This window comes from Schistocerca gregaria, chromosome 3, assembly GCF_023897955.1.
Source record: "Schistocerca gregaria isolate iqSchGreg1 chromosome 3, iqSchGreg1.2, whole genome shotgun sequence".
Classification (NCBI taxonomy): domain Eukaryota; kingdom Metazoa; phylum Arthropoda; class Insecta; order Orthoptera; family Acrididae; genus Schistocerca; species Schistocerca gregaria.
Window position 1 is genome coordinate 886,101,780 of NC_064922.1, and position 19,609 is coordinate 886,121,388.

General features: G+C 41.4%; 1 protein-coding gene across 1 annotated transcript in view; it reads right to left on the minus strand.

Annotated features, from left to right (window-relative positions):
• Positions 1-6,352: 6,352 nt before the first annotated feature.
• LOC126355654 (neural-cadherin-like) overlaps positions 6,353-19,609 on the minus strand; it is a 184,553-nt gene continuing 171,296 nt past the window's right edge. Inside the window, exons 20-23 of the mRNA XM_050006018.1 lie at positions 18,714-18,931; positions 14,735-14,932; positions 12,091-12,258; positions 6,353-6,818 (exon numbers count right to left, since the gene is read on the minus strand). Of these exons, the coding sequence (XP_049861975.1) occupies positions 6,751-6,818; positions 12,091-12,258; positions 14,735-14,932; positions 18,714-18,931 (652 nt within the window). The 3' untranslated portion in view covers positions 6,353-6,750. The remainder of the gene's footprint in view (positions 6,819-12,090; positions 12,259-14,734; positions 14,933-18,713; positions 18,932-19,609) is intronic.

The window sequence follows — 19,609 nt, forward strand, 5'->3', positions numbered from 1 at the left end:
CATTGTTTCCATCATGCACTTGCACTCTTGTCAGTGCCAAATGTATATTTTTTTCCTCTCCCTCCCAGTCATATTCATCCTGCGCCCATGCCCAAGATGCAGCCTACATAAAGAAGCCAAGATGATCCCTCAAATCTCATCCACAGTGGAGAGTGTTTCATCCAGACTAATCTCTGTACCTAGTCCATGCAAACTGCTTGTTAAAGTAGCTGGTTTAAATCAATTTCTCACCCAGTTCGCACAACTCTTGTGCACTATTACACCTGAGGTACAGGTCTCGTTTCCAACCCATCAGTCATACAGCATTTCTGCCCACCTCCCCGCACTCAACACCTGTGCCCCGCAACTGTGTTTTCCTCTGCCGATGTGATCTTTGGCATGTCCAGAGTTATGAGTGACAAACAAAGTTCACCTCTACTATTGCTGAGCTGGAACCCTCTGTCGTGACAGAGGCCTGTGACATCATCACCAGCCTCCTCAGTCGGACAGTGACCATAAATTAAAAGAGCATCTAACACATGATTGCTGTCATCCAAAATGCAGTGCTCCTGGTCACTATTTTCTGTGGAGGAGTGTTCTAACATGAGGCCCACCCAGCTCCTCCAGCACTTCAATGACTTAGCTGAACCCCATGTCCTGACCTATTATTCCACAACTGTAATTCTTGCTTGCCTTCCATGATTCATATGGCACTCGCCACGTAGAACCACATAGATGTCGACACCACTGCCATTCATTGCAGACCAGTTGTTTAAGTCTCTTGACTCCTTGCAGGCCATAGCTGCTACCCAGCCCCTTATCCTTACCCCACCTCCTACTTCAGTCCCCTCGTGCTAGATGCAAGTCCCTCAGCGACCCCAAAGTGCAACTGGCAGCGGTGTCCCCACAGTCCATGCTTCGAGGTGCACAGTCAGATCTAGTGCAAATCATGATGTGTTTGAACAGCGAGATGGGCAGCTTATCTGCTGCCCTCACTAGCTCTCGTCTGCCCATTTCTGCACTCACCATCCTGCCCCACACACACAGTCCAAGGTCACTATCCACATGGCTCATGCAACCGCATCTTCCCTCTCCACAGTGACTGCCAGAATGCACACCTGTGCAGGTGTTACTATTCCCCACAGGGCTGGCAAGCTGGAGAACCCACACAATGTTGAACCTTTGTGCTGGTATCATTAGCACTGCAGCAGTGACATTGCCAACTGCAGACCACTGTGCCCATGGCATTCAAACACAATTAATGACTGGCAGTAGGCACACGCAGTTTCTCAGCAATTCCTCAGTGCCTGTTTGCACTTGACCACTGTAACCCCACCTCACTTATCGCCTATCTCATAACATCAACAGCAGCTCAAGCCTGTCCATCTTCCCATGCAAACTCCTGCCCTGGTCTGGCTCCCCATCCCCCTTCCTCCTCACTGACACAAACGGCTCTGTCATCACTACCTACAGTCCCCACACCTGCTGCCCTCATCCCAGACTTGATGAAGAGGTTCTTTAGACTTTCACTATGGCTGTTGTCACTGACCTAATCCATGGCACAGATTTTATCTCCCATTTCAATCTTCTTCCTGACCTTGCACAGTGTCACCTAGTTGACGGTATGTCGGGTCACTCAACCCCCTGCACTTCTCACCCCACTTGTCACCTTCCATTAAACAACTTTCTTACAATGGCCCTTTCACTAATTTCCTTTCCGAATTCCTGCCTTTCACCAACCACCAGTACCACCTGCGAGTTGCACAGTGATATGATGCACTACATCATGAGTGCTCCAGGCTCAACGGTTCACTGCTGTGCCTGTTCTCTTTCATAGGTCAACCACAGGTTTGCACAGACAGAAATCTAGACTTCCATTGACACTGGAATCCTCTGCCCATCCAAAAGCCCTGGATCCTCCACACTTCATTTAGCAATGAAGAAAGATGGGACCTATGTGCTTGTAGTGATTATCGGCAGCTCATTGTGAGTGACCAATGTCCTGTCTCAATTTTACACAGCTGTAGTAATGACATAAGAAGGGTAACAAACCTGTACTGTACACCCTACCTGTAACAACCAGTTTTGAGAGGACTAAACATGACCTCACCAGTGTGGCCCTTATGGCACACCCTTACTCTCAACATTTCTTGCTCTTACCACTGATGTGGATCAGTTCACAATCAGCTTGGTCCTTCGACAGTGCATCAAGTACATTTGGCAGCCTCGCCATATTCTGTGCTAAGCTATGTGAGATCCAGCACAAATGGGCTAGGTGCAGTCAAGAAATGCTCATCATCAGTTTTCTACCAATATATACCTCACACATACTGTCAGCTCCAAAGATCCCATCCACCCCTACCTCCCCCCCCCCCCCCCTTTTCTGTAAACCAGGTTTTGACTGCTTGCGTGGCTGGGCACAAACTGGCATCTGCATGTCCACTGCCCTCATCCAGGAACATTTGTTCTGTCCTGGCATCCAATGGGACTGTTGCACTTGGGCCTGCACCTGTGTGTCATGCCTGTGCACTGAGTGGATTGTCATTTTCATGATCCATTTCCCCCTATCGAGTATCGGATTTTCAACATTTACACTGACATCAACTACATCTACTTCTACATCCACACTCCGCAAGCCACCTGACGGTGTGTGGCAGAGGGTACCTTGAATACCTCTATCGGTTCTCCCTTCTATTCCAGTCTCGTATTGTTCATGGGAAGAAGGATTGTCGGTATGCCTCTGTGTGGCCTCTAATCTCTCTGATTTTATCCTCATAGTCTCTTTGCGAGATATACGTAGGAGGGAGCAATATACTGCTTGACTCCTTGGTGAAGGTATGTTCTCAAAACTTCAACAAAAGCCCGTACCGAGCTACTGAGCATCTCTCCTGCAGAGTCTTCCACTGGAGTTTATCTACCATCTCCGTAACGCTTTCGTGATTACTAAATGATCCTGTAACGAAGCGCGCTGCTCTCAATTGGATCTTCTCTCTCTCTTCTATCAACCCTATCTGGTACGGATCCCACACTGCTGAGCAGTATTCGAGCAGTGGGCAAGCAAGCATACTACTTCCTTTGTTTTCAGATTGCATTTCCTTAGGATTCTTCAAATGAATCTCAGTCTGGCATCTGCTTTACCGACGATCAACTTTATATGATCATTCCATTTTAAATCACTCCTAATGCGTACTCCCAGATAATTTATGGAATTAACTGCTTCCAGTTGCTGACCTGCTATTTTGTAGCTAAATGATAAGGGATCTATCTTTCTATGTATTCGCAGCACATTACACTTGTCTACATTGAGATTCAATTGCCATTTCCTGCACCATGCATCAATTCGCTGCAGATCCTCCTGATTTCAGTACAATTTTCCTTTGTTACAACCTCTCGATATACCACAGCACCATCTGCAAAAAGCCTCAGTGAACTTCCGATGTCATCCACAAGGTCATTTATGTATATCGTAAATAGCAACAGTCCTACGACACTCCCCTGCGGCACACCTGAAATCACTCTTACTTTGGAAGACTTCTCTCCATTTAGAATGACATGCTGCGTTCTGTTATCCAGGAACTCTTCAATCCAATCACACAATCCAATCATCAGATCCCTGCCATCCCTAGACACCTGTTGCTATCTTCTCACAATAATAAAGCAGTTTAGACTCTGGCCAGAAGCCATCCCCATCCCAGACACTTTGGCTGATATAGTTACTGCGGCATTTATCATGCCTGGGTTTTGCATTTTGGCTGCCCCACCACAATTCACTTCCTATTTATTCAAAACCCTGTCTGAGACTTGCACCCTTGTTCATTTTACCACCATCTGCCACCCCACAGCTAATGTCATGGTGGATTGTTTCTATCATACTTTAAAATTTGCCCTTATCTGCTATGACACAAAATGGGCCACAGCCCTGCCACTTGTCCTGTTAGGTTTGTGGGTGGCCTACAAGCTTAACTGGAAGCATCTGCCACTGACCTAGTTTACATGCAGCCTCTACCCCTACCAGGTGACCTTACTGAGCTGCAGACTCTCATGCTACTACCCGTGTCCTTGGTTGTGTCCAGCAGTGTCGACACAGTATGGCTTGGCTCTGACTGATGCCTCTACAGTGCCATGGTGAGGGCAAGACTTTTGTACACCGTGGCCTTGTGTTGTACATTCATGTAATGCTACACATAAATGGCCCCAATCTGTCCACAATACTCAGGTTCTCACCTCATTTCACAATTAAATGACAAAACATTTACCATGCATCTCCATGGCACCCCTTCCATTGTGTCCTTCAATAGATTAAAGCCAACTTACATGCTCACCCTCAACAATGTCCACTGACAGTCCAGGTCTCTATGTCTGCCACTGATGCCACCGCTAATGCCACTACCGACACCACCCCTTTACCCTGCCCCCGCCAGTGCTGCTGAATCATCAGCTGGCACCTGGGACCTCTCTCCCATTTGTTTCTCCTCCTACTCCTGCCTTTTTGTATGTGGAGTCTGATACTGAGCATATAGTGCCTGATCTAAAGCCACTACCTCACCATTACCACCAGACAGAATCTCAGACAATGCTCCTCCAGACCTCCAGACTCGATGCCATGCTCTGCAACCATGTCAGCCAGCTTCTCACAAGGGTGTCGGGAAGGTAGCAGCAACAACAGCAGCATCTGCACTTACTCAGCATGCACTATATCATATGTGGTAGCTGCACATTGTGTATAGCTGTATGTGCTCTGCCTGCCCGAGTACTCACCCCCCCCCCCCCCCCCAACCCGCACACAGTGAGACTACACTGTACTGCATCTCCTCGTGCAGCCCGACACCACCTCTGCACCCACTGCTCTGCCATGCAGCCCCTTGTTTCCCGAGATGCAGCCCCAGCGATGTCGCACATCATCAGGCATGCCTTCACCAATGCAGTACAACACACTGTCCCACTGCTAGTCTGTCTCAAGTTCTGGACTGCTGCCTGCTGCCACACACAGCACACCACCCTCATTCATCACCGTCACTACTGCACCACCCTTGCCACTGGTAGCGGCCAGCTGTTTGCTCCCCACCACAGTCCGCACCACTACACCCTGCTGTCAACTCAGTGGCTGCCAGATGTTGTGGATATCACCTGTCACCCATCCATGCCACCGCTGCCAGTGCTCACTGCCGCAGTGATCTAAGCGAGGGGTTCTTTAGGCTGGTCGGTAGTCTTCCCTGGCTGTCTCCTTAGGATTTGCCCACCAAGTGAGTTGTGGTCTACATTGCAGAACTATATGTTTCTGAATTCCCTGGTGTGGATAAGACATTGTCTCATCTGCTCTGACTTCCTCAGTTCCATCCAAGTGATTTCATAGATGTACCCAGCAGAAAAAAAATGCCTCAGATGATTATGGAGTCCATGACGCATCTCTATAACAAGGGACAGGAAGCAGTATTCTGCTGGGTATCAGGACATGTCAGAATCCAATATGATAATAATTCAACCAAGGGGGCTTGTCAGGACATGCAGTGGAAACATATGGTGTCTCCTTATGCAATATTTCCTCACTGTTGATCCAGAAAGTCATAAGCTGTTGTGGGGCAGAGTGTTTCTATGAGTTGGAAAAGAAGCTCCGGTCTGTGAAACCAATTATCTGTCTGTGTTAAGCACATAGTGTTTATTTCAATACATCACATTCTAACAGACTGTTGTATATTCTAACAAGAGGGAAAGAGTAAATTTAAGTGAGAACCTGCTGTCTATGTTAGTTGATGGTAAGATGAGTGGTATACATATACAAAGTTTGTGAATTTCCAGACTCAAACCTAAACTGTTAGGCTGGAGGTTTTAGAATGTTACAGAGTGACTGTCACATCCTGATTTTATTTAATAAGCAGGCAGCCACATTTGTTCCTTGGTTCCTTTTCCAATATTTTAAGAACTGACACATGACAAGCTTTTATAGTATGTTTGTTTTGTGATTTTTTCTACAGTTTTTTTAGCATTCTTACTCATTTTAATCAAATTCATCTTCTCAGACTTTAGTATCGGCTCTGAAAACATTTATGTCATTTGCCCAAATAAATATATCACCATCAAATAAGCCAAAACCAAATGTTGGGTGGCACATGAAAACAAGGTAGAGATATTACAAAATTCATCAGGAGAGTTCACTCTCTGGAGTACATGACAACTGACTGTAGTAATACACCATTGCATAGCAGCTACAGTAAAAATAATGGCAGAAGAGTCCTGTCTGACTTGTTTATATTGAAAGAGTTTTGTTTCTTTTAATCACATCTTTTGAAGCCAAACAAGTGAAAGCAGTCAAGAATGCTGTACAACCAAAGCAATTACATTTCATATTTTCATTAAAAAAAGATTTAGAAACTCTTATCCAAAATTTTTATTGTTTTTAAGGATAAGTTTACAATAGTACCCATCAGTTATTTATGTGTAAAAAATCTGTTTTCACAAGAAGTTAAATCTCCATTCATCAGCAGAAAACACATGTTATATCAACAAGTCAGTGATAAAAAATATATGTATATGTATATGTTCACATTTGTTATTTATAAAAATATGTTGTCTTGATTTTTTTCAAATAATATCACAACACTGCAGCAAGCAGAGAGTATGTATACAAAGAAATTGTCTGTGAATGATAGAACACTTCTACCCTTAGTCTCACTTTTGAGAAGTTGGTCTACTACCACTGCAGGTTTCTTACTCAACCCTGTAAGATGTGTCACATTGAGTGCAAGACTTATTGGTCCTGCCAAGGTGTATGTATTATACTCTGGTAATATCTTGTGCAATTTTTGTGATGTCCTTGCAATCCTTTTCTGTGCCATCATACTCTGGAAGAGATGAATAAGGAACTAAATTTTGAATGTAGTTAGGAAACTATCAAATGTAGAATCATACTAATACACTACAAAATCTAGGAATAGTTAACATGAAAGCCTTCTACAGATTAATATCTTAGTTTTCTTTTATATAATGTTCAATTTAGAGCAAAATAATAATTTATGTTATTAACTAAATTCCAGTGCAACATCATATCATGAAAGTTTCCAGACACTGCAAACACTAACCGACATTACTTCTTTCAGCAAATAATGTGGTGTGTGTGTGTGTGTGTGTGTGTGTGTGTGTGTGTGTGTGTGTGTGTGTGAGAGAGAGAGAGAGAGAGAGAGAGAGAGAGAGACCTTCAGCACACTGGACAAGAGAGACCTTGTCAGTGCAGATGAACCATTTCCCAGTCACCGGGCTGCCTGTGTCATGTCCCCAAACAAACCCAATCCAACCTCTGCAACATCTGAGTCCATCCCTATACAACTCCCAAGCTCAGTCCCTTGCCACAGTAATCATGTCCCTGTAAAAGACCCAAGTGCAAGACCCTGCCCAGTCAATACACCCAGCATTTTATACTCCAGTCCTGTCACAGGCTTATCCTACCGAATTAGAGTTTGGACCATATGTGAAAGCAGTTGTGTCAAGTACCAGCTCTACTGAAATCACTGCACAGCTTTTTATATTGGTATGACCACCAATGAGCTGTTCACCAGGATGAATGAACAGCACCAGAGTGTGGCCAAGAGCAAAGTGGACCACCATGTGGCACAAAATGCAGTTGTACATGACATGCTTAACTTCAGTGGCTGCTTTACAACCTGGTCCATCTGGATCATACCATACACCACCAGCTTTTCTGGACAAAGCAGATGGGAAATATCCTTACAACAGATTCTCCACTCCAGAAATTATCCCAGCCTCACCATAAGGCAACCTTCTATCCACACCCCATCCACCCAAGGAGTTTCTGCTCCCTCTGTCCTATCACCTCCTTCCAAGTCATGCCCCCTCACCCTCATTGTGCATTGCTCTCTCTGGCCAAGCAGTTCCAGGTGCTCCACTCCAGAACTGCACTGCTGCTACGGTCGCAGGTTCGAATCCTGCCTCGGGCATGGATGTTCGTGATGTCCTTAGGTTAGTTAGGTTCAAGTAGTTCTAAGTCTAGGGGACTGATGACCTCAGATGTTAAGTCCCATAGGGCTTAGAGCCATTTTTTGCATTGCTCTCTGCCAATGCACCAACCAGTCTTTTTCTCTCTCTGCTCCTCTTCTTTTCTCTGCTCCTTGCAGCCTCCTAGCAGCTTTGACCTACCATCTTCTAGTCACTGCACAGTGCACCAGATAGTGATCTTCTCTCCCTGCATCCATACCCAACCATCCGTCCTGCTTCCCTGTACCAGTCCAGATTGTTGCTTTCCTTGTTCAATGCAACAGTTGCTACCTGCCCAGAGCTGTCAAAGTTAGCAGTCATGTGTACATGACTTGTGCCTGCTTATGTGAATGTGTGCATTTTCCTTCCTTTTCTGAAGAAAGGCTTTGGTCAAAAGCTATGTGTAACAGTCTTTTTGCTGTGGCTGTCTGCAGCTCAGTGCTGCATCTTTATGGTATCAATCTCTCCTTTCCATAACTGCTAATATTCCAACCTGGACTTTCCATTGTTTAGTACTGAAAGAAACTTTGATAGACAGGGACCACTAGTGTGATGAAATGAAGCAATTCACTTATTTCATTACTGTAACAAGGGTACACACAAATTTACAAAGACTAAAGGAATCAAGCATAATGAATAAAAAAAGTTAAATACGTGTGTGTGTGCTTGGGGGTGGGGGGTGGGCCAACACGCGTGTACACATGTGCGCACTTGCGTATGTGTGTGTGTGTGTGTGTGTGTGTGTGTGTGTGTGTGTGTGTGTGTGTGTGTGTCTGTGTGTGCATGCCTGCTTGCGCCTTATACAAGGTGTTACAAAAAGGTACGGCCAAACTTTCAATAAACATTCCTCACACACAAAGAAAGAAAATATGTTATGTGGACATGTGTCCGGAAACGCTTACTTTCCATGTTAGAGCTCATTTTATTACTTCTCTTCAAATCACATTAATCATGGAATGGAAACACTCAGAAACAGAACGTAACAGCGTGACTTTAAACACTTTGTTACAGGAAATGTTCAAAATGTCCTCCATTAGTGAGGATACGTGCATCCATCCTTCGTTGCATTTAATCCCTGATGCAGCCCTGGAGAATGGTGTATTGTATCACAGCCATCCACAATACGAGCACGAAGAGTCCCTACATTTGGTACCGAGGTTGTGTAGACAAGAGCTTTCAAATGCCCCCATAAATGAAAGTCAAGAGAGTTGAGATCAGGAGAGTGCGGAGGCCATGGAATTGGTCCGCCTCTACCAATCCATCGGTCACTGAATCTGTTGTTGAGAAGCATACGAACACTTCGACGGAAATGTGTAGGCGCTCCATCATGCGTGAACCACATGTTGTGTTGCACTTGTAAAGGCACATGTTCTAGCAGCACAGGTAGAGTATCCCATATGAAATCATGATAACGTGGTCCATTGAGCATAGGTGGAAGAACATGGGGCCCAATCAAGACATCACCAACAATGCCTGCCCAAACGTTCACAGAAAATCTGTGTTGATGACGTGATTGTACAATTGTGTGCGGATTCTCGTCAGCCCACACATGTTGATTGTGAAAATTTACAATTTGATCACGTTGGAATGAAGCCTCATCTGTAAAGAGAACATTTGCACTGAAATGAGGATTGACACATTGTTGGATGAACCATTCGCAGAAGTGTACTCGTGGAGGCCAATCAGCTGATGATAGTGCCTGCACACGGTGTACATGGTACCGAAACAACTGGTTCTCCCGTAGCACTCTCCATGCAGTGGCGTGGTCAACGTTACCTTGTACAGCAGCAACTTCTCTGACACTGACATTAGGGTTATTGTCAACTGCATGAAGAATTGCCTCACCCATTGCAGGTGTCCTCGTCATTCTAGGTCTTCCCGAGTCGCGAGTCATAGGCTGGAATGTTCCGTGCTCCGTAAGACGCCGATCAATTGCTTCGATCGTCTTCCTGTAGGGACACCTTCATTCTGGAAATCTGTCTCGATACAAACGTACCGCACCACAGCTATTGCCCCGTGCTAATCTATACATCAAATGGGCATCTGCCAACTCCGCATTTGTAAACATTGCACTGACTGCAAAACCACGTTTGTGATGAACACTAACCTGTTGATGCTATGTACTGTTGTGCTTGATGCTAGTACTGTAGAGCAATGAGTCGCATGTCAACACAGGCATTGAAGTCAGCATTACTTTCCTTCAATTGGGCCAACTGGCAGTAATCGAGGAAGTACAGTACATACTGACGAAACTAAAATGAGCTCTTACATGGAAATTAAGCGTTTCCAGACATATAACATCTTTTCTTTATTTGTGTGTGAGGAATGTTTCCTGAAAGTTTGGCAGTAACTTTTTGTAACACCCTGTATAATGTGCAATTTAGAGCAAAATAATAATTTATGTTATTAACTAAATTTGGGGACCATAAAATGAAACAATAGAGATACACAGTAAATGTTCAGTGTAGCTGCCAGGATTCACCATTTGCAGGTTGGCTCTTATCTTCTTCCAATTAAGACATTTGCAATTAAAAAGTTGTTCTTAAAATAGATCAAATGCTTTTGTTTGACAGTGTAAGATTTCAGTGGGCTACACTGTCCTATCACATCTCACTTTTCTGGCTTTGCTGTTTCTCACTCCACCATAACATGATGAACTGTCTACCAAAATATACTCAATCCAGTCACTGATACTCAATACCCAAGAGGAACATATATTTCTAAATAGGTGCCACATGGTACTAAATCAAATGTATCAAAGAAAGGGTATAATTTATATGCTTCTGCTGGTTGTGATGAAGAATGTCATTTGATTCAAAGTTGCTCAATACGTTCGATATATTTTATAGAAACCTGTAACCAACTCAGTTGTGTATAATAGTAGTTCCCTTAATCTTTTCTACTGCTTTTCAACACTCACACTCACACACACACACACACACACACACACACACACAAGTCATCTTAGGTTATTTATAGATATCTGACATTGGAAAAAAAATGTTTTGTCTTTGGACAGCAATAATTTTAGTGATCTGCTAATACAATATTTTAATAGGATTAGAAGAGACACATAAAGTGAAAAGTGAAAATGTACTATTAACAAATCTACCAACTTCCTTGTTATAAAGCTATAAAGAAGGTAAAATAATCCTTTGTTGCTGGAAAAAAAATGAAAATAACTTTTTCAGTTTCAATGCTCTTGATGTCATTGTGATGAACTGAGATTTTTATACTATACATTTTGGCACGATACTATAACCTTTTAAATATGCTAATCTACCAGGGCTGACTGTCACACAAGAGGGGGGAAATTTGTAACTCAGACACTGAAATGACACTTAGTTGTGTTAAGTTTTACAATTTCAATTCTTTATCATTTTGCAGAAAAAAGCTATAAGTTCAGTAATGACTCTTTCACCCACCACAGAATCTGCATTATATTGAACATTTCTGGCAGGTAAAAACTGTGTGCTAGTCCAGGATTTAACTGGAAACCTGGCCTTTCCTGCGTAACATTTTTATTGACTTAGTTATCTAGGTAAAAGTCACAAACAACAACACCAGCTCCTCTCCTGTCTTTCAAATTTTGTGGATGTTCTCCTACATACCTTTTGGACTAATACTCCTGGAAGAAAGGATACTGTAGAGAAATGACTTAATCATAGCCTAGGGAATTGTTTCGAGAATGAATCTTTTACTTGGCAGTGATATACAGGAGAACTTCCGTGATGTTTGGGAGGTAAGAGAGAGGTACTGGCAGAAGTGAATCTGAGAGGGCAGGTCTGAGTCATGCCTGGATAGTTCAGTTAGAAAGAACAAGTCCCTGTTCGAGTCCTGGTCCAGTACGTAAATCTGCCAGGAAGTTTGAAAACAGTGTACACTGCACTGCAGAGTGAAAGATCAATTATGAAAAGAATTCCCTAGCTAGGTCTAGCCATTTACCTGCAACATCCATTCTTCCAGGAGTGCTAGTCTGATAAGTAAGCAAGTAAACTTCAGTAAAATCTGGAAAGCAAGACAGCTACTAGTGGAAGTAGAGCTGTGAGGGTGAGTACTGAGTCATCCCTGCATAATTTCAATATTTGCCACTGTCTGCTAAAACATTTAAAATTAATTGTGTACCTGTGGTCAAAGAGGATAAAGAACTAGAAGCTTCTGCAATGCCTTCAAAGTCATAGCAATATGTGTGGTCCAAATTGTCAGAGAGTATTTTCATATCAATTTCTCTTTTGTGTTTTTCTATTCTATTTTTTAACATTTCTTCAGAATTCTGTTGAATCTCTGAAAATTCTGCAAAAATAAAATGAAATTTGAGAGGATAGCATATTATTTTGTATTGAAGAAATGGTATTTGTACTCCATAACATATATTGTAATAATGTTTCTCTCTCTCTCTCTCTCTCTCTCTCTCTCTCTCTCTCTCTCTCTCTCACACACACACACACACACACACACACACACACACACACAGCTATTGTTTCTTCTCAGCATTGCTGCCTGAATAAAGTGAGGTGTGGATGATACAGATGTATAAAAGATGTGGTTTTAGAGGAGAGGAAGAAACTGCAGGGAAAGGGTTTAGGAAGAATCATATATTGTGAAAGATTTATGGATATTCTGGGGGCAGGTTAGGGGCTGGTGTGTGAGACATTATGGGAACAGTACACAGGGAATGCAAAGCAATTGAAGTAAGAAAACAAAATAAGGAAAGGGTGAAATATATGAACACAATGCAGTAAAAAGTAACAAGAAGGGTGTGAGGCTGGTGTGAGGGCAAGGGGGTGAAATAACAAGGAAATGGGATAGGGAGCAGGGTTGGGTAGAAGGCAAGGAATGATGGAGACAGGTGGCAGATGAGTCACAGCAACAGAGGGTATGTTGCAGGTACAGTTTTTATTTTCACAAGTTGCAGTTGGCGCAGGTTGTTAAGAAGCAGAGCAATTTGCTTTGCAAGTAGATGATGTTAGTTGCTGCTCCACCACAACTTGGTGATGGTAATACATCTGGCTACATTATTGGTTTGTGGCTATATTGATGTAACCAAGTGCACTGAGTGCTTTAAAGTTCATAGGGATTGTGGCTGCTTGTGCACATTGCCCTAACTACAATGCCACAGACAATACTAGCACGAGGGCTGGAATATGAGTGGTGTATTGATGTTTGGCACAGGTCTTTCAGCTGTCTTCCCCAGGATATGACAGTTTGGACTGGGAGCTTAAAGCTGGGGAGGCATATAGATGGCTATGAATGTTATGCATGTTGTATGGCTGATAGAATATTGCTTTGAAAGATGTAGGAAGGATAATGGGGAGGATATGTTCATTTAAAGGGGTAGTCAGACAATGTAATTTAGTTTTCCAGTCCTTGGTGGATAGTGGTGATGAAGAAGGGGCTATTTTGTGGTTGGTCAGCAGGTGTACAGTGAATATGGAATGAAAATATGGATATGGTATGGGATAATCTCTTTTCGGAAAAGATGAGAAGAGTAATGTCAATATGCAAAGGCTTTTGTAAAACTTTCAGCATATTAGGAGGATGATTCTTTGTTACTGCAGTTAATGCATAATGCATCTGTGGGTGAGTGGTCTATATTTTTTAGTGCTTAATAGTTGGTAGCTGCTGAAATACAGGCAATTTTTTGAATTTTTTTGCAACATGCTCCATTGCAGTATTTGTAATACTACATGTACATACTTGTGTGTGTGTGTGTGTGTGTGTGTGTTGAGTGTAATGTAATGTTTGTGTTGTATGATGATGATGATGATGATGATGATGATGATGATGATGATGATGATGGGAGAAGGTAGAGGGTGAAACCCAGTGCTGGCACATAGCCTACTCTTCGTGAATAGCACCAAGGAGGCCGGTGATCTTTACTTCCCCATTCGAAGGACAGATCATCATCAACAGTGTCACATACCCTCACTTTGTGAGACACTGTGGAGAGGTTTGGTATTTAAACTAGGACATTGGTACAAAGTCTGATGTTCAGGAACTTTACACCACCACCTCTCCTTCCCTTGCCAGCCAAATGCTGATGTAGAAATATTTTTAAGCCACTGGGATTCAAACTGTCATAGCCCCATGTCAAGCACCACTGCACAAGTGTGTATTAGTGACCTTGGCCACAGAGGTAGGTTACAAGCATTGTTTGTGACTGGCTTTAGTGTAAGTGTAGGTTCTTATGTACTCATCACTGATATGGGTGTCCATGTCTAGGAAGCTCACTGACCTGTTGGTAGAAGGTGAACGATGAGAGAAAATGTGTTAATGAGGGTCTGTTGTCCTTAATGTGGGACTAGATCATCATCAGTAAATCTGAAGAAGGCACAGGATTTAGAACTATGAGTAGCTAGTAAAGATTCCCCTAGATGGCCTTTGAGTGGAATGGTGTAGGAAGTTGCAGTATTGAGTGCGCAATGGAGTGCAGTAAATGTGACTTTAGGTGATGCCTTTAAAAAAGCTGGAGTTGTGGGTAAGCCATGATTACGAGGGAGGAGGAGATAAGTTTAAAATCAGCTGAATAAGTTAGAGTTGGACTGTGACATGAATGGGGATGTTAGTATAAATTTAATTTTTGCATACATTTAATTTCTTAGAATTAAGGAACAAATTATTAGAACACAGCATAAGTTTGTTAACTTTGCAGATAAAATGATATTTTTCTAGAAAACTAATTATATGCATTGGCTACAAAAAAAGGTCTGACACTTCTGTAGAATAGAAATTACATGACATCTAAAAATCTTAGAGGTTTTGTACATACTGTGCATTTCCACTGATTCTGTAGGTCCAATCTTGTCAACATATATTTTCAATTCTTTCATGCCACAGGAGACTGTGTCGTCTTTCCCTCCTCCTTCATCAGCGTGAAATATCACATTTTCTTGAACATCATTCTTTACTTCAGTTGTTTCATGGGTACTGCATTGATATTTGTATCCAATGAACATTGCACCTAGCACTGCAAATCAAATTTACTACACTACATTTATTAAAAACAAATCTTAAATAAAAACAAAAGCAGTAGTTTGATCAGTTACATGAAGGAGTCAGAAAGGTGACTAGTGATTGAAATGAACCAGGTAGTGAGTGGTTGCTTTTTCTCATATTTGCTCTCACAATATACAAAAAGTGTTTAAAGCCCTTCATGTATATTTTGTTGTTATAAGAGCATGTGAAGGAATTTGCTGCAACAAAAATCATTTCTCATCACAATTCATCAGTTTTGTTGATATACCATTAATTCATGTATTCTGTTTTAGTCAGATTATCTTTTTGCTTCTCTCCATTGTCTTCTTGAATGGTTATGCTCTTTCTCATTTCATATTATTCATACACATATCATTTTCCATCAGTCCTATCATGAAGGGGGCCTTTGTATATGTGGGTTGTATCAAACTATACATTCATGAACTGCTCATGGGTACTCAACTAGGTGGTGTCATGCAGATGGCGCAGGCTAAGTAGATGTGGAGATAAACAAACAACTCCCAATTCTTGACTGCTGGTTGAATGGAGACCAAATGGTGTGCTATGGTATAACATTTATTGAAAGCCAATGAATTGAGATTTGTCCTTGCACATCTGAACAGACCTCTAAAAGCTCAAGGGTACCAACTGACTCCCGTGTCTTCCTGAGCTGACAGGTGTCACTGGATGAAGATATAGAGGGGCATATGGTCTGCATACTGCTCTCTTGGCTGCTGACAGTTTTGTGACCAAAACTGCTAATTTCCAGTCAAGTAGCTCCTCAATTGGTCTCACAAGGGCTGAGTGCATCATGCTTGCCAACATCACTCAGCAAACTCAAATGATTATGCTAGACAAGCCTGACAGCACGTAACTTTGGTGATCTGTCAGGAACCGGTTTTATCACTGCTGCGAGGCTGCCAGCCTCCAGCTCTCACTACCCATTGCAATATGAAGGTGTCCTAAGTACACTAGTATACAGGACACATGGAATTTCCAGTCAAGAAAGCGTAGTAAAGAAGTTTAACTACTTACAGTCAGTTATCCAGAACAATGGCTACTACAACTGCTAGATCTGGTGTGTCTTGAAACTGAAAGAGCCTATGCCAAATGTTGCAGGAGCGGAAATAGAAAAAAACATATAGAATGGGTGTTCATCCCTTACATCAGAAACATATCCACTAAAATTGGAATAATTCTCTGCAGAGACAATGTCAAATATGTGTTCTGCCCACTGTAAAAGAACATAGCCTTAGGGAGCTCTGTGGAAGATGAACTGAGCCTCTGAAACTGGGAATCTGCTACATCCCATGTCAGTGTGGGGAAGTGTACATAGGTCAGACTGTCCAGATTGCACAGGTGCCACAATGATAGGCAATATCCAAAAAGTCAGCTCTTGCAGATTGCTGCTGCTCCACAGGACGTAGAATGAAATATGATGGGACCAAGGTGAGCAACAGGCCAGTGCTGTCTAGGACTGCATCCTAATAAAATACAATGCAGCATGCCTCCTCTGTTTAAGCAGTGTCTTAAAACACAATGGGACAGCAACTGAGGACTATGGTTCATGCTCTGAAATTGTTCTTCCAGCCACATCAGGCTGCTGGGGCTGCAGACATATAAGAAGGTATCCACATGAAGGCGTTCAGTAATCAGCCCCACGTGAAGATGGCATAAGCATGACTACCATGTTGGGAAGCCTGAAATTATGCATCAAGTGACAGGTGGACTACTTTTGTAAAGTAAATACTATTCTACAAATTATGACTGGAGCTAATTTACTCACACTGACAATCATGAGGATTAAGGTAAAACTGTCTCAGTCTGTAGCACTCAGTTTGAAGGGGTAAGCCCTTACTTTCTTCTGATCTTAAATTGACTTAGACAGTTAATTATAGGGAGACTTACATGGTGCAGGTTTATGATTTTTACACTAACAAACAATATCAGAAGTGAAAAAATGATGAATGACAGAAATAACCATCATAGAAGTCTTACAGATTTCTTTTTACATCTAGATGAGCATGATCTTGCTGAAATGAGGCCATAATAGTTGATGCCTTCAAAGTAATATCGAACAACTACCTATGTTATAGTAGGAATTTGCCTTTAATTTTCAACATGAAAAGACCCTCTTTTTTAAAACAAAGGACCCGCTGTAAAGGTTTGTTGATAGAGGGTCATGGAAATGATCAACTGACTGAGAGCTGAAGTGCATCAAATCATCAGCAACAATTTAGTGGGGCATTTTTACTAAAGAAAAGAGGCTGTGATAATGACAAATGGTCAATTTGTGCCTTAAAGACAATCTTGCAGCTCTAGATAAGCAATTTTCTGCAGATGTCTATTTATTACTGGAGATATAGTATCATTTTGTGTTGTTTTACTGAGCACTTGTTTACTTATTTGTACATTAGAATATTTGTTTTACACATATTGCACACCAGGTGTTGAAGAAAACTTGCATCTTAGCATGTTGTTTTGATTATAATTTATGCTGTAACATACACTGTCTTAATCCTTGTTAAGTTATGTTCCCTTACGGCTTCCCCATCCCCATCTGTACTTTGGTGCAGGATACTTCTTGGTATCTTTCTCCCTTTCTTGTTCCATTCACGAATGTCTTGCTGAAAGAACAGCTGGTTAGATGCCTTACGAGTTCAAATGTTTTTTTTCCAATTTTCATGTCGTATTGATTTTGTGAAATGTGTGTGGGTGGAAGAAATATGTTGCCTGATTCTTCTTGGGACATACGAATTTGAAATTCCAGCAGTAAATATCCTTGTGACACACAACATCCCTCCTGGAACGTGTACCATTGGAATGTAAACAGTTGGTCAAGTAAGGCCTTTGTAAGTTACTTTTTCATGAGTCAGTTACATTTCCTTAGGATTACTCCAATCAATCTCAGCCTCTGTTTGTGTGTGTTCATTCCATTTGTAAGTTCCCCTGGACATATTTGTTGCTATATTATGGTTGTTTCTCTCACTTCAACGTGCAAATCACCCTCACATTCTGAAAACTAGTATAGCTTGTAATTAACCTTTATGTCAAATGATATGCTTCTGCATGTTGAGTTGTTTCATTGTAGACTATGGCTTACTGTTTTAGTCAATTTCCTCATTGAAAAATACATGGCATTGGGGAAGAGTGAGTGAGAAGTGAGGGCATTGGAGAATGATATGAAAAAAGAAAGGTTTTGTGATAAAGACATGGTATACTGTGTCCAAGAACACTAGGATCAGTCAAACAAATATCAGCAGAGTAACACCACATACTAAAACAGATTAAGAAGTGATTCCAAAGAGTCACAATTCCCCTACAAAAGATAGATTGAAGTTGTTTAGTAAGAGCACAAAAGCATATAGAAAATAATGAATTAACCTTAGGAGATACAAGACTAAAACCCTTTAGGCTGCAGTCCAAATGTTGAGCACTATACACTTCTTTCTTAGATTTCTAGAATAAAGTTAGTGGAGCTTTTGTAGAGTTTAACAAGAGTATACCATTCACTGCTAAATTAATACTCAGCACTAGTCCAAGAGCCATCTCCAAGTTACATAATTATGAGAACAATACACAAAACATTGAAGTCTGGGTTTGAGTTATATTTTGGTGCACAGTTTATATTATTTTGCAAGCAAACACTTTACTAAGAGTGAAAGAAGCTGTTTGAGAAATTTCTCGATTTATAAAATCAAATTTGTAATTATAAGATTCCTGGTCTGCATTTTTTAATAAATTATGTTCTTATTTAATAAAAACAATCTTACCAAAGAATAAGACAGCTGATGATAGCAACACAATCAGAATCCATATACCAAGAGAAAATGTGTGCCTCTCTTGTAGAAATCCATGCCTTACACCTTCTGCATCATCAGGGCAAACACACTTGTAACTAAGTTTTGAGTGTTGATAGAGACATTTTCCACTTTCGGGATTATTACAAATGTCAGCTCCTGGTTTTAAAGTATTACTTTCACTGCCACACCTAGTAACAGAGATAAAACAATGTTTGTCCAAAATATGAAAATGACATCCAAAGGTGGAGTTTATGCTACAAAAAACAAATTATAATCATATATCCATATAAATAATCTGATAACCTTTAGCTATGTTACATTTGAGTTTGCTAAAGTATGGTACTCATATTCTAGTGAAAAATTTTAAGATAATCTATTAGCTAAGTGGAAATTTCTCAAATATTGTTGCTTTGAAGTTGCTCTAAATGTATTTTGCTTCTGACATCTCACTTCACCATATTAAAAGTTCCAGGTCTGTTGTACTTTTGATATCATGTGTAACAACATTATGTATAAAATGATCTATGTGTATTTACAAACTGTCAATTAAACACTTCTTTTTCTAATAAAAATTTCAGACGCAATCCACATGTACTTCTCCAACACTGTAATTAGCTCTGTGTCACTCATAAATATCCAGACTCCAGAAACAGCATTAAAAACTTTTAAAGCAAAATATTAAGAGCATGTTCTTCTGATATAGCAACTGCTCTCAGCCATATATTTAATGCATCACTTTCATGATTTATTTTTCCAGACAGGCTAAATTTTTCTATTGTTAGACCTCTCTTTAAGAAAAGTTCTAGGACAGATACTAATAGCTTTTGATCCCTTTCACTATTAAGTGCCTGCTCAAAAGTGTTGCA